The following is a 16,202-nucleotide window of genomic DNA, read 5'->3' as shown; positions in this document are numbered from 1 at the left end:
TTTCCCGCGAATTGTGGTGAAAGAGGGAATCATATTAGTCGCTCCTCTTTCACTTGTTGTACTGAGTGAGGGCTTAGAGTCGTCTGCGGGAATAGTCAGTACGCGGAGTTTTGACAAGTTGGCTGAAAAATATGACTTAAAATATGTAATGGAAGCGCGTGATTTTCAACCAACTACACGATTCGTTTTCAAGTGATAGAGGTGTCAGATAAACGTAAACAAAGAGGTGAGTAAATTATGAGCATTTCTCACCGGGATATAAGTATTGACTCTTCCTACGTGTTTTGGTGTAAGTAAGGGTTTTTATCGGTTTCTTAGCTGTGATTGGTGCAATGCATCGGCTTCTCAAAGGTCAAATCTTTATTTTGTGGTGCATCACTTGACCTTGAATACATGAAAATGGAAGGGATGGAGTGAAAAAAATATACTTGTTTTCAGTGAATATGTGATATTCCAGGTTGACAAAGCCTGTCAACTTCAAAACTAAGGCAGAAATTATTGCCATTACGAAATCTGAATAAGAAATGTGAAAATTCTTAAACATTTGGCCATTATTGAACGCGTTTCCGTTACTTTATCACTTCGGTGTAAAAGAGGGGAAACAGCGTTTCTATGACACGAAATGTACAATATTGTGTTCTGTCACGTTCTATGAGAGAATGCGTAGAAATTACCTAAAGTAGAAAGCGTTTTCCTTCCACGGTTTTCTTGGAAACGTCTGGAATACTCCATCTCATTTTCTTTTCAAATTTAAGAAAAAAATTAGTGAATCTATCCCGAAGAGCATGTTATCAGTGTCCATGAGGCATAACGATTCTGTAACTGTACACGGTATACCAAGGCCGCACGCGCAAAATCACACCGAGATTGAACCGTACGGAAGATAGCCTATTAACTGTAAATGCCACGTCGTCCAATATAATGGTAAATGAGAAAGTCGCCCATTCGGCTCACCAATTTTTTTTCCATTATTTAACTAGACCATAGTTGCCCATTGCTGCTGATAAGTTGTGAACGGATACTGTAGTCAGATCGCGTTACTAAAAGTGTTTTCATTTTCACTCACGACTAACAAATGCGCTTCCGCTGCAGTTTCCCGCGCGCGCGTTTTGATACAGTTTATCACATGGACATACAGCCGGTACGCATGCGCTTTTGTCGTCGGAATCTATTCTAAGTGTACCCTTCAGGGTAAATAGAAGGCTCGATTGTAAATGTTAACTTCTGCAGCCATATGTTCTGCGCAACGAAATCGATAGAATGCTTGCAAGCTTTTATATTGCAGAACAAAAGTCAAGTCAACAATGCACACAGTTTTCCACAAAACTCTCGAAAGGGCAAAAGCCGTCGGTAAAAAGGCGATGTGTGTATACTCTCACGACAGCGATAACAGATTATGCTCACACTGCTTCGAGGCATGTTTATAAAGCAAGGTTAGCACGCCATCGAGCTTAGAAACATGTATAAAACACAGAAAAATGCACAAGACACGTTCTCCCTCCAAGTCGATGTGCAACTAGGCAAATTATAACGTTTCTGCCGTTAAAGTATGCCTCCTTGAACAGAAAATATGATACATCGGAAATGTGTCATCCTTTGATCAGCTCATCAGGAACGGAGACACATGTTCCACTTGATGATACTATACATATTTGATGTCTCCAATTCTAAACGACTACCTACGCAGTCACACAATGTATTTCGTCAAACCACATCGTCTATCTTTACATAGCATCGAAAACCCTCATAACAGAGTCATACTCACACATGTATATATATATATATATATATATATATATATATATATATATATATATATATATATATATATATATATATATATATATATATATATATATACATACATATATATACATACATATATATATATATGCATTCACGCACAATATGGTTAAAGTCATCTACTATTCATGGACTTAATTTAAATGAATTGCTATATGTAGCTTCTGAATGAATACATGCATTATTTGAGAATATTTTGTGATCCAGTTATCATAGAACAACGATGCCGACGGATAATACCTCTCGATTCTACATTGTCTCGTGACATTGATAGATCAACATTATGATGTGGTTTGAAATAAAACGGTCAATCATCGCTAAGTGGATTGTCACATATTATCACCCTTCGCGCGTTTATCAGAAAATATTAGCAGCGGCGTTATACGCCTAGTAAAGCAGACCGATGTTAAATTCCTATTGTACCCATGCTCACAACACTTCGCGTTTTTGAGAGAAATCCTCATATACATGTCCAAAAATAGCAAGCCGTTTAAGTACGTCCTTTTTTGTGCTAGCTTAAAAACTTAGGCCAGATAGTTTAATAATATTTTGGACTTGTACATATGCGAGATGTACGCCAAGTCGCCCGTTTCTGTATTCTCTTCATCTTGAATTCAACCTTGAACGGGTCATCCGTATTTAAAAACTTCATTTATTGATAACCATACCAGTTATTCTCTGGTTGAGTAGACAAAAGGAGACTCCAGTTTTCACCAGAGGGCAAACTTTACAATATTCATGGGGACCTACACAAGTGTATGTCCCCGTTGAGACAAGCTATCCACTCAAACCAGGGATGCACAGCAGATCGTATGTCATGCAGGCTACAGGCAAACACTTATGAAGCATTGTGTTTCCTGTAACACGCCTTTCAGGAATATGTTGTCCACAGTGTAAAAGAAACAAAGAAATAATCTTGAAATATGTACTCAAAAATACGCCCCTGATGTACTATTTAACCAACTGATCGCAAGAGAGGATGTCCTCCATCTTACTCATATTTAGATTGTGCAAATTTTCAATCGATGGACATGTGGTTTACCGGGCAAGTGACAGGGGTCCGTATTCTCAGATATACCTGAACATAAGAGTTAAAAGGTTTAAGGTATAATGCGCCTCTAACTTTTACAATTCTCTTCTGATCTATCTGCACGTGTGCGGGGTCATTTTAAAGCTCTTTGTGTCAGAAAACTTTTCACCGGCTTAGTTTTTGGAAAAACGAAAATTTTATTTTTCTCCATAGAGTCAACATAGGGACGGCGGCCATTTTGAATTTCAAATATCGGTAAATTTTGGGTAATTTGTTTCTCTAGTACCAAAATTTGCACGGTGATCCCTAATTGTTATTCTTGATTTGGTAAGAAAACTGTTGAAAGATTCATTGAGAAACGTTTGAACAAAAGTTTAAGTCGTTCTTCTTTCGAAGCGCATACTACCTTAAAGGCAGAAAAAGTAACTATTTCCCTTTATCGCGTCCTCTCATTCTGACGTGTACGGCCGCATTACATTCCTTGGTGATATTTGCCATGCTATCGCTTTGTGTAGAGGGATCATGGCGAAATGGATATTTGAAACACAACCATCGTTGCGTCATTCTCGCTTGCCTTACACGGGGCACACGGTAACAAGATGGTATCGTGTAGCATTACTCAATATCGATGTCGTCATTTTAGCCTGGCTAGGTACATCCATAATGGTATTAAAAAGAGACAGATTGCAGATAGACCTCTTGAGTGAGACAAGTTTTATGTGTAAAAGTCCTTTCGAGATGTGACCTTTGACCTTGAACTACATTTTGTGATCTGTAACATGTAACGAAAGGCCGGTGGCCTAGTGTATTGAAATAAACTATTCTTCTCCTAAGATGTCGTCATTATTAGCATATGTATCGAGCTGGTCGCCACTTTTCCCCTTGCCCAAGTAAATGGCGCCAAAACAGTGACAAACTCAAACTTTCGTCTGATGGCTTCGTGTCAAAGTGATCGTGTTCAATATGTTGATGATCATGACTTTGTTTTTCAGATGTCGAGAGTTAGGCCTCAATGTCACCTTCGAAGGCAACGCAACTCATCGAAGGATATGCTCCCACGATGAAGGTAAGTAGCAAATTATTTCAGGTTTGTGAACTTCACATCCACACTGTCCCCGCGAGACCAACAAGCCTGGACACACCCGATTGCAATACTCCTGGATGCCCTTTAGCGGGTTTTGAAGGACGAGAGAAAACTAGAAAATGGCATGGTCGTATTACAAATCATTGTTATCCTAGAGGGTATGTTTATGTATGTTGTGGTACGAGCCTCCCTACGGCAAGGTGACTGACTCCACAGTGTGTGAACTGTGGGCTGATCATGGCTGACAAATTCACTGCTACAGTACTGTGAACTTGGCGTGCACTTCGCCTGCTACGCCGGATGGATTGATATGTTGATTCACATACTGAAAGTGAGCTGGTTCAAGTCGGCGATTTTGTAAAATATTAGTCATTTCATTTTAAAGTCATTTAAGCGATTTATTACGCAATAGTGTTGATATGATCCGCGTGATAGATGACTGCAATACGATGGTACGCGCACGCATGAAGTAATCTTTAAGTTTCGGCCAGAAACTCGCTCAACTACATCGCTACCACATCGCATTCAAACAGTTTTCATTCACAAATTGTAGTATAAAAGTCTAAACTCGAGCCTGTCCTATTATATTATTTAACACTGCATTAGAGCCAAGCTACAGGTGTGCCGGCTTGTCGGCAACTTGGCAAAATTTTAAGCCCCACAAACTGACCAATGAACTGAACTGTGAGGCCGATGACAGACGCAGCTCTGCATGTAGCGTTATCTCAGATAGGCGCGCGAACCGATTAACACTCGACAATATTCGGAGCAGACTATCAAATTATTGCATGCACGTATTGTGTAACAAATGAAGTAAGTCTGTGGGTTCGTTGTGGTTTCAACGATGAATCTGCAAAAAGCATAATTTACACACTTCATATTTTAAAACACATACGCAGCTAAACAGCGAAGTTGCGCCGTGTGACCGACCGAACAATGCTGCGATGCAGTCACGTGATCATAATTTCTGTCATCTATTCTGCCCCAGAATCTCAACTTTAATATCCAATCCATTGTACTATGTTGATCTTTCAAAGTGAGTTTGACTTCCCAGTTTGCGCATGCGCACCCATTGTCTCAGTATGCAGCGCATGCTTAATTACAGGGAATTTGTTAAAGCCATCATTACTTGCCAACTGAGCGAGTCGGTCACACCACGTGATGGGGTAATTGGGCCATTTAGCCCGCATAACATTCACACTTAACGCAGATCAATATTTGAAAAAGAGCGCGGATCGAAATTAATTAAGTGGCTCTTCATCAAATGAAACATTTGACAAAATTTTCACCGACCGGTGTTGTTAGAGAGAGATAACAGGAAATTGTACTTGAGTTAAAAGAGCAGGTGGACTTGTCAGCTCAATGACCGACGTTCAAAAATCGATATTTCGTCGCTCAAGGAGGTTTGCTACTACAGTTAAGTACGATTTTTTTCTATTTTAAAACACGAATAACAGCAGATATGATAATTTTAAGGTCACTTTGCTCGTTTTCTAACTTCCCAAACCACGTAAATTTTTAAAATCCAACGTGACTGATAATTTGATATTCAAAATGGCGACCACCCCTTACCGATTATCACCAAAACGGGATCGTATTTAGAAAAGTGAAATTAACAAAACATTAAGGACGTCGTTTTCGCTTGGCCTTTTCCTTAGACAAGCGATGAAGTTATCTCTAACTTCTTTGATGCCATCGTTTGAACAGGTTACTGGGTCGGTTGACCCAGCCGTGTTACAAGGTCGTTTCCGACTACAGTGACGTCATCGTGTTATTTATCTCCCTCTGTACAAACGATGACATATGTATGTCAGTGTAATAACGTGCACCTTTAGGTAGATGTGTTAATACAAGGCGACAACCTTTCTTATGGTACAGACGCAACAGCAAATAGCGGTCAGAATATCATTCACGCGTTGTGTTAACTCAGCTAGAGACTAGCTATAGCTTATAGTAACTATACTAGCAAAGATTTCGGTATATTTTTGTCGGATTATATTGGATACGCTCGAGTCATCCGTCAACGCGAAGCTTAAAAATCTGAATATATTATTGTTTGCAAACAGCAACAATCACCATCCGTTCACATAGTTGACATTTGGATGTCTTGTGTGACATAGGGACGTCGGAGCACGCCTTTAAGAAAATAGAACATGCCTTTGGGATTATAACCAGAAAGTGGGACGATACACTGAACGGGCATAATTCAAAGGAAAATATTTAGGTGGTGCAGCTGCCGTCTCCGTAACGAGCCAAGTCGTTTAACACTATACAGTATAATAAATGCCAAGCAGGTATACTTTTGTATAGTCCAATAAATTTGACACGGAGTATAAGCTGACAACTTTAGGTGTTTTCGGACTGCATTTGACCTTTGACCTCACAACACTTCGTCAAAACAGGGAAAATCTTGAGAACATTTTGCAATTTTTACAAAAAATACATATGTAAACAAAGTGAGTAATGGTCAGTCCAGAACCTGTGAATTTATGCTGCCGAATTACAATATCTTCACGTGGACTGCGCTGCAGTTGCATGCTAGTCCGCGGGTTGAAGTTGCATTCTTTGCGCTTAGCGGACGCGCTGGACGCATTCCCAATCTGCTGGCTACCATGAACGTCCAGAAAACGCTTTAATTTCGACTTTTTCTGGTGAAACCGGACTATAAATATGTATAATAATAAGGTTGTTCACAAAATATCGGGATTACGTCCTCGCACATGGATTTACAGCCTAGTAAATCGTACGCTTCGGTATTGCACGATGTACTCAGACATAAATTCAGGTATTTTGAGAATCGCCTTATAATTATTAGTTATTTGGGCATCGAGCACTGTAATTTCCCACCGGGACATCTGTATACCTGGAGAGAGAGAGAGAGAGAGAGAGAGAGAGAGAGAGAGAGAGAGAGAGAGAGAGAGAGAGAGAGAGAGAGAGAGAGAGAGAGAGAGAGAGAGAGAGAGAGAGAGTGTCTACTGCGGCATTTTGTAATATGACGCATTTTGTAACAACTTACGCAAAATGTAATAAGGGTATAAGCATTTTGTAATAAAATGGTCTATGCATTTTGTAATAAGGGTATCAGCATTTTGTAATAAAATATTGTTTACGCGATTTGTAATAAGGGTATCAGCTTTTTGTAATAAAACGCGTTTTGTAACATTAGTTAACGCATTTTGTAATAATTCTAAACATCCGCTGATATTGTATGTATTTCAAAATGCTTTGTGGTTTCTGAATACGTAAAAACGTAATAGTACATAATGATGTCGAGATTATATCTCACTACAAGTGCAAGGTTATCATAATAACGCCAGATAAGGGGGTCTGAGTTCAACTGATTCCAAGTATTAATCCAACAATTATGAGTGTAAGTGTTAGTGAAATAATCGTCCACTGGCCTTGGTTTCCTTATTTCAAGAGTCAATTAAACTTTCAAAAAAACATTGTTACGAACGGTTCAGAACAAGTGATCACGTTCTTCTACCAAATCAACCTCAGCGGGCGTTGTTCGGACAAATATTAAGTCAGTTTAACTTTTTGTGAAACCAAATGTCAGGCAACTGGAACTACATTACGGTAACGACTCTGCTCTTTCCCTGAAACATTTTTTCAACCCATAATGCCCAGTCAAGACAACAAGGTCACCCCTAAGTGTATTTTTACTTTCAAATACGTGTAGCTGAAATTTATATCTATATCTATCTTTACTTGTAAACCAGAAATTGATCGCTTCTGGGCACATAAATCCATGTGTCAGTATGACGTTCAAATTGATTTAGGTACATCAGTCACATTTACTTATTTAGTCTCTTTATTTCAGTCAAGACATCAGCTTACGTGGGAAAACAAGGTCAAACTGTCTTCTCATATAAGCTGTCAATCATGATTGGCAACTCTCTACAGATTTGTTTTATAAAACTGATCAAGTATACGTGATTTCTCATAGCACTGTTCTAACTCTGCGCAGTTTATCACAAGACGTTTCGTACACATTTTCTATAAAGAGCAACTGAATATTTCAGACAAAATTACCATGCACAGCCGAGTATATTCTTTAAATTTATATTGCACGTCACAATTGAGGCCGAGATGCACTTTTGTGACAGGAAACTGCTTTCTCATTGATCATGCCCTTCATAATCGGACTACCGCTAACTCAAGACATGCTCTCTTAAAAGTTGATTGTCGATAATTTACGGTAATAAGAGGGGAGGGGCACGTTAATATGCCAATGCTGACAGCTGATATTTATCAAAAAGATACTGAAATAAACACTGAGGTGAAGCAGTCAATTAAAATACTGAATGATAATCTATTTTAATCATCCCATAGACAAGGATAAAATAAAGCTTTATCGCGACAGACCTGCCACTTTTCCTTGTATGTAAAAGGTGACAATTCATATCTACTGAGCCATGGTTTTGTTTTCTCAGCTCTATTTCTTTCCCATTGTGTTCCTCCTTTGAATCTATGCTATCGCCCAATGGTAAAATTTGTCCAGCCAACGAGCTAGGATAAGCTGTCCTGCAATACTATGATTAAGCTAAATTTGACTCGCTATCCTACTGGCTATACCTGCCAAATATCTGCCATTATCATTAAATGATAACAGCCATAGAAAGATAGACAGACAGACAGATAGACAGACAGATAGATAGATAGATAGATAGATAGATAGATAGATAGATAGATAGATAGATAGATAGATAGATAGATAGATAGATAGAGAGGCATACTCAGGCACTCTTTCCTTCCTTCCTCCCTCCCTCCCTCCCTACATCCCTGCCCACATAGATGCAGAGATATATACATAGATACATACATAGGCCTACATACATACAAAGATACATACATACATACATACATACATACATACATACATACATACATACATACATACATACATACATACATACTCAACAGGGCAGACATACTTCCGCTTTAGTAGCTAAACAAGTCAAATCACTAAAACATCAGATTATTCTGACTATTTTAGTTTAGTTTAGTTTAGTTTAGTTCAGTTTACTTTACTTCAGTATAGTTAAGGTTATAATGAAAATAACGCAAAGAATGTATACAGACACATACATGTAGTCATTATAGCGTGCGTTTAGCGTGTCGGGCGATGCGTTGCACTAATGTCTGAGTGCTTACTTTGCGGTATTTTCGTGATAATTATTACTATACATCTCCTTTTTTATCAAGAATGTATGCACCCGTCATTTCCGATGCATTATTCCAGACACTTTAGAGGAATATATTCTGCATCGTGGCTTTCTTAACTGCGAGCGGGTTAAGGGTAAGCGCCATCTTTGTTTACACCGCGCGCTCATCCAACATTCGATGTACGAGCCGAGCAGCGATGTCGTGCCATATTGTACAGTGCCGTCTTGGTGAACACCTTCGTTATTACCTCATAATATTTTTCACCTTCAAACAGTCGTTATACATTTACCTCCGTTTCTTTTACCAGGAGTTATTTTCAAAGTACAGTATGGAGTTTCGCTCACAACATGGAGGTGCCTGCTGGTGACAGACGTCGCGCTAGGGGTTTCCTCCATGTTAGCCATTCAATGACGCAATGTTTATCATCAAATATGAAAGTAAAGGGGTTATCGCATGCCCGTTACGTGCCCGTTTTTACGGAAGCTCGATTCTATTGTTTGCGAAGGCAGATGTATAATAATTTATTTTATGTTATTATATTTTATTTTATCTGAGTATCTACCTGTTGATTGCTGGTTGTCTGCAATACATCAGAAACAACGTCGTTATCATCTATTTAATAAATCAACTGAGTGTGTATACCAATGATTCTCTCAAATATATGATAATAAACCAGTCGAAATCTAGTGGTTACCTGCCTCAGATGATCAGTTAATAAAAATATTGATTGACAGCTATCTAAAACTAAGTCTTTCTAATTTGAAATGGAAGTCAGGGAGCGATCAATTTTTGTACTTAGTTAACGAGTAAACCCACACTTTGTAATACCATTCCAAAGTCAATAAAATATCTGTTAATGCTTTAAAACTGGGGAAAGTTTTTAAAATTATTACAAAATGCGTTGACTGTTATTACAAAGTGCGAATTATTACAAAATGCTGATACCCTTGTTACATTTTGCGTAGACAATTTTTTATTACAAAATGCTGATATCCTTGTTACAAAACGCGTAGACTGGTTTATTACAAAATACTGCAGATGTTATTACAAAATGCGTCAGTTATTACAAAATGCTGACACCCCCTATTACATTTTGCGTAAGTTATTACAAAACACGTCAGTATTACAAAATGCCGCAGCACAGAGAGAGAGAGAGAGAGAGAGAGAGAGAGAGAGAGAGAGAGAGAGAGAGAGAGAGAGAGAGAGAGAGAGATATGCCTTGGCTTCATGTCATAGTTTTCCCAACTAAAACATTAAGTCTTCGATAAGCCAAACAAGTCACGAAAGAGACACGTTTCATGGTTTGCAGTAATTGGACTTGACATTGTCATTAACGTTCCTAGAAGATCGAGATACAAATTGCGTTGTTGGGCTGTGAATGTTGACAAGCTATCAATTTAAATGATTAGTGGAGTGGGCGGGAAAAAAACACAGAGGTTTGAGTTGGCTAGTCGTCATTTTGCTAAATTAGTAAAATTGAAACAGGACAGAATGAATGTAGGCGGTACATGGAGTTTTGAAATCCACCCCTTCCTCCCCTCCCATCTCCCCGAGCAAATGAAATATCTAAACCAAGCTCCAGTTCTGGGGCAACACCCAGAAGTTTGCGCATCGCTCAATCAGTGACATTACTGGTTTCTTACAATGCATGTATCGTCAACCGACGATACAGAATTGAAAAAAAATTCCCTCTTCGATTATCATAACCAAATCGAAAACCAAATTGATCACCTGACAGTTCGTTCAATGCATCTTTGCTAGTTTCACCCAACACTTGCTGTAGATGAGGGAATACAATTTAACGATAACATTTCCGAGATGTGCTGACGTAGGGTTAGTTGGCCAGGTTTCAAGCTGTCATCCACTTTATGACAAATCATGAGAAAATAAGGTAACTGCCCGTAATAATTCAAAGACTATACCTGTTGCGTCTAAATAAGGGCTTGTGGAATTTTACTCGAGTGTCATTGCCAGTCCATTCTGTAAAAAAAGTCTTTCAAGATCGCAGAAATGTGCATTTTCATAACTATCGCAAACAACACGTACAGTCATGACGCCATTAATCATTTAAATGAGTCATGTGCTATTGCAAAGCTTATATAGTAAAGAATATCGTTCTTGTTGGTCGCCATATTGTTTTACATTCTAGCTCCTGCGCATGCCTTCCTTCGGCTACAATTTCAAAATTTCTCCCGATGGAGTCGTCTCCTGCTGTTTTTTCCACTTTGGGTCGCCTTGAAACTGTCCAAAGGGCACTCGGAGGGGTTTTGCTTTTATGTGCAGACGACAATGCTCTTTGCGTACGATATAGAAGCAGCGACACTACACTGCTGACAGAAACGCCCACGCGAAAAACTCAGAATTAAACGCGATTTTATGTGGTAATCGCCGTCCATCATTTTCTGTCGGGTGTCTGGTGTGCAGGTGTCTGAAATGCAGCTACAAGTGAGAGGCATATTTATCGAAGACATACAGACATACAGGAGACATACTTGTAATTTGAATGTCCGTTCCTTCATCCTCAGGGTAGCCCATTCGATTGAGGAAAAGGTATCGAATTGGCTTAGATACGCTAAATATGCCGTTGCCACGTCAATGTTTTGTGAGTGACGCGTCTCTAGGTTAACCCCAACAACAAAAACCTCCCTCCCCATGTCCATGTGTCCTCGTATCTACGCATGTAACTGAGAAAAAAGTTGTGCACAGGATGTAATGGTGATAGTTTAAGACAAGATGCTTTCTAGGATATCGGCGAATTTTCACGTGAAGTGTGACATGTTTTCCGTAATACTAACATTCAGAAATGATCTGTAATCTTTCCTTACGCGCGTAGACTACTAGCATTTGAACACCAGCTCTGGTACAGACATGCGCGAGATAACGGCGATTTGAGCGGGAAAATAACACGCAGACGGCGAACTCCTGCCTATTAAGTGACACATGATGGCGCCATACCTGATTCCATATTCATTGATCTGAATCAAAAAAAGAAGGCAAGGTGAATTTTCAAACCAGCCTTCGACAAATCGCGCCAGCGCGTTGAATTTGTAAAGATCGTGATCGAAATAACTGAAGTACACATGAAGGGAAGAAATTACAATTAAAACAGTTAAATCTTCACCATACAATGTTATTATTGTGACCTTTATCATGATGTCAGAGCAATGTGTCAAATTTCAAGGTGATGCAATACAAGTTCCAAGGGGGAGTTCAGTTATTATGACCGGGATGGGTTGACAATTCGCAAATTCTTCTCGTCCCTCTGCCGAAATGAGTAAACTTTGCGGCCACTCAAAGAACTTCTTGACTTCTCTTAGAAGCTGTCAGAAATTAATGTCCCCCGCGCCATTTTAAGAGTGAATTTTTTTATGACTTGGACGGCGTTCTCTGTTTTCTGTGCTAATTATAGTCACGTTCTCGATGGGGCGTTCCTATCGTTCAACCATTTCTACAGTCACTCGGTCAGTCACCCGCCACTATTTCCAGGCGGTCTTTTTATTATTCCCTTCTTTTATATCTTCAAGATATAATGGCGCCATGGCAACATGGGTACTCGCCGGCAGAACATATGTTTAATTTGTTCTTTTTATCATTCACAGATATGGTTTCATTTCCCGACCTGTCAAGCGGAAATACGACTGGTGCGGTCTCACTGGAAAGCCAATATTCATTGAACAATATGTCCAACGCAACTGAGGCGATGAGCACTGTTACCATGGCAACCACGCTGCCTTCCATCTCTCTGATGATGGCCGTGGAAAAAGAGACCACGGAGATGTCCGTCAATTACAAACTCATTGTTGTGGCTTCCATCGTTGGGGGCGGGCTACTCATTATTCTCATCGCCTTCGTGGTGACAGAGATGAGGCGTGTGTACCGGCGAAAGAAAGGTCTCATACAGACATCATTTCCGAGGACGAAAAATAGCAAAGGTTAGCAATATGCTAGCTAGATATTGGATATTTATTTTTGCTTTATTGCTACGTATCTCTTCAATTTTTGTCGAAACTCAACGAACCTTGTAGGAGGAGGATGTGTATCTTACTTGACACTGAACATCTTCAGTTGTCGGCCTTGTACTAAGGTTTCAGCCGGTTTCTTGATACCGTGTACACTCCGTGAAGCAGGTCGAAACGAAGGACACACACACCACTTCCAGATAAAAATGGGGGTTTCTTCTGTTGTAAGTTACAATATGTCAGAAGTGAGATGAAATTCAGCAAAATATGTGGAAACATATGCTATAGAACGTCCAATTTAACCCTTTGAGTGCTATATTTTTCCCACCGAACTGTAAGTGCAACATTTTACCAATTTTTATGAACTTTTCCTTAATTTTTCTGATAATTTTGGACCACATGAGCACAATATTTCATCAGCCATAGTTTTTTATCAAAATTTTGGCAAAAACCTGACAAAAATTGGCTGATGTATATTTTGTAGGGGTAACAAAAATTGATTTGGTTTCCATGAACTCAATACACAGTACTACTAAGGGGCAACATCAAAAGTTCAATATAATAAATCTAACTTAATTGCTTAAGTTTGGCCTCAGACCCCCCCCCCCCCCCCTTCTAAATTGAAAAACATTGCGGACTCATACCCTGTACTAATTCTTTCAAACGATGTACCAATGTACCATTGAATTAAATAAAAATTGAAAACCATTATAAAGTAACAAAAATACGGGTGACTGGATCGGTTTTAGCGTCCAAAAGACAGCCTTGAAATCGTAAAAATTGCCAAAAAGACGTTAAATCGTTTTTGACTGCACAGAAATTAATTTGGCCAACCCCCCACCCCCACCCCCAAACTTAAGCAATTAAGTTTTTTCAAACATCGATCTTTTGACGTCGCCCCTAAGGTACACAGACGTGACGGAGAGTTGAAACGTGTGCGCCCTAAAAATAGCTATCTTCCACGTCACGTCCTGAAGTGACTCATGTTTATGTCTGGCATGCAGTGCGATTCGACATTTTGAAGGCGCGTTATCGCAGCCTGAGTCGATGATGAGCGCGAAAACGAAGCCAGAATTTTAATGAGTTGTTCTCGGCGTTGTATCGTTCTACATAACCCTCAAAATGTCACTTTATTTCTCTTTTGTTACGTCACCTCGGAGATAACCCGTCTATTGTACTATTACTGAATTTGATTGACAGTGCTAGCGAATTCCGAAAATACATTCGAACATATGGTAAAATAATATGAGAACGCGATTTTTAAATGTCATCAGAGCGCCTGCGTATTTAACGCTTAAAATGAGCTAAATGTTGCTTAGCAACTTCCTTGGATATGAAAAGATGTGAACAATATCCTGCCCTCTGTTGTCAACTCAGATATCTATGATGTATCCTTTCATTGTTTCAGGGATGGGAGTGAATTTTGCGGACAAACGCCGAACGGCAAAAGAGCGGGCGAAAACGCAACAAGCGGAAAATGAAACCGAAGACGCCAACGAGAGCACTCCCATGCTGGGAGACAATGTCGATGGCCGGGACATCAGCGTCATCATATGGGAACCAATCAAACAGAACAAGGAGCTGGAAGCGATGAGGCTGGAAGAGCTGACGACGTCAAACAAAGAAGAGCGAGTGACCTGTGTGTAGCCAAACTGCCTCGGAAGCGCGCCCTCTTGAGGCAGACATTCACATCAGGTGCTCTCAGAGATGAGAAGTGGAGAAAGAGTGATAAATACTCGATACGAACAGACTCTCGATTTTATGGACAAGTCACCATCGCCCAAGTACTTTTACTGAACTGTCATTAATATTTACCAGTCATCTGTCGAGGTGATGCGAATTCCTATCACAGAGAACGGATTTATGTATTTTTTCGGTAACCATGCCGATATATAATCACCAAGGAGATACAACTTTGTGAGTTTCTGATATTCAAGGGAAGATATTGCAAACATTTGTAAAAAAGACAGATTTCTGGACCTTTACGGAACGAATTGCCGGCCGATAATGATATTATTTTTACTGTACGGATGATGAGCGCAAGACGAAAAAGTGTTGCCTGACATCAGTTTCATACTCTACCTACGTGTGGATTTTGTATTCGCCATGGATTAAAGGCCTTCACCCGTGTTGCCTGGGAATATAATGTTTACGAAAGACAGGCGTATAGATCTGCATTGTCAACTCAACCAAAATTATTCCCACCTTTGAATACGGCTGAACGTGTCTAAGCAGCCTGGAATAATATGCTGTTCGTTTCCAGAGCGACTACACGAATGATATAGTGCGCAGCAAGGCGACGCAACGCCAAGGTGTTGGGTCTGTAACTCAGATTTTGCAATGTATATATAGACAAAACATTTCAGCTCGTAAGACGGGCCAATCTACGGGGACCCAAGGATTAGGTTTTTGTCAATTTATGTGCAGGGTAAAAAATGAAAACGTTAGAAATATAGGAAACTGACCACTAAACGATTGGCGGGAAGAACTTGATATTTAGTAGCTTCCAGAGTAGGGGGATGATTTAGATGAGTATTCACTTTGTGAACAGTTTAAATGATGATTCGAAGCCGGCTGTGGTTATTTTTCAATTCAGATAAACAATGCATCATAATAATTTCTATGCAATAATCGGAAATAAATATTTTTATACAAAACCGTAGGCTCTTGTTTCTACGGACGCGACGAGACCCGTGCCAAAGCGGTATTGTTGCGCCCTGTATGTTTAATGTTTGCTCATGGATTCGTACATTGTATGAGAGAGAGAGAGAGAGAGAGAGAGAGAGAGAGAGAGAGAGAGAGAGAGAGAGAGAGAGTGTGTGGAGGGTGTTCGTGACCGACACACGTTTATTCAAGAAAATGAGATTACCAAGGCCTCAGTCCAAATCAGGTGAGATGCTGTTGGGCACTTTTGAACAATCAAATTTTTAGAATGCTTTTCGAAGTGTAAGAATAATTTTGAAGAAATCTCCCCCTAAACTTTAAAAAGGATTCAGCGGTCATTTTGAATCTAGAACGTCAGTAAATTTTGGACAATTTGCTGCTTTACACGGTGACCCCTGATATTTTTATTTTAATCATGAAAGACAGTGAAATGGCTTACAGATTATATGATGAAAGTTTCTGAAAAAATCGTAATCGTTTTGTATCTACGCAA

The 16,202-nt window shown here is 39.5% G+C and overlaps 1 protein-coding gene across 2 annotated transcripts in view; it reads left to right on the top strand.

Moving 5' to 3' along the window:
- The window catches only part of LOC139137206 (tumor necrosis factor receptor superfamily member 16-like), a 53,746-nt gene extending 38,044 nt beyond the window's left edge, over nucleotides 1-15,702 (top strand). For both annotated transcript variants that reach the window (XM_070705192.1, XM_070705191.1), the window contains exons 5-7: nucleotides 3,826-3,899; nucleotides 12,686-13,018; nucleotides 14,454-15,702. In XM_070705192.1, coding sequence (XP_070561293.1) covers nucleotides 3,826-3,899; nucleotides 12,686-13,018; nucleotides 14,454-14,692 — 646 coding nt within the window. In that variant the 3' untranslated portion in view covers nucleotides 14,693-15,702. The remainder of the gene's footprint in view (nucleotides 1-3,825; nucleotides 3,900-12,685; nucleotides 13,019-14,453) is intronic.
- Nucleotides 15,703-16,202: the final 500 nt, after the last annotated feature.

Source organism: Ptychodera flava, chromosome 7 (assembly GCF_041260155.1).
Source record: "Ptychodera flava strain L36383 chromosome 7, AS_Pfla_20210202, whole genome shotgun sequence".
In the NCBI taxonomy this organism is placed as follows: domain Eukaryota; kingdom Metazoa; phylum Hemichordata; class Enteropneusta; family Ptychoderidae; genus Ptychodera; species Ptychodera flava.
This window is presented reverse-complemented; position numbering and strand designations above follow the sequence as displayed.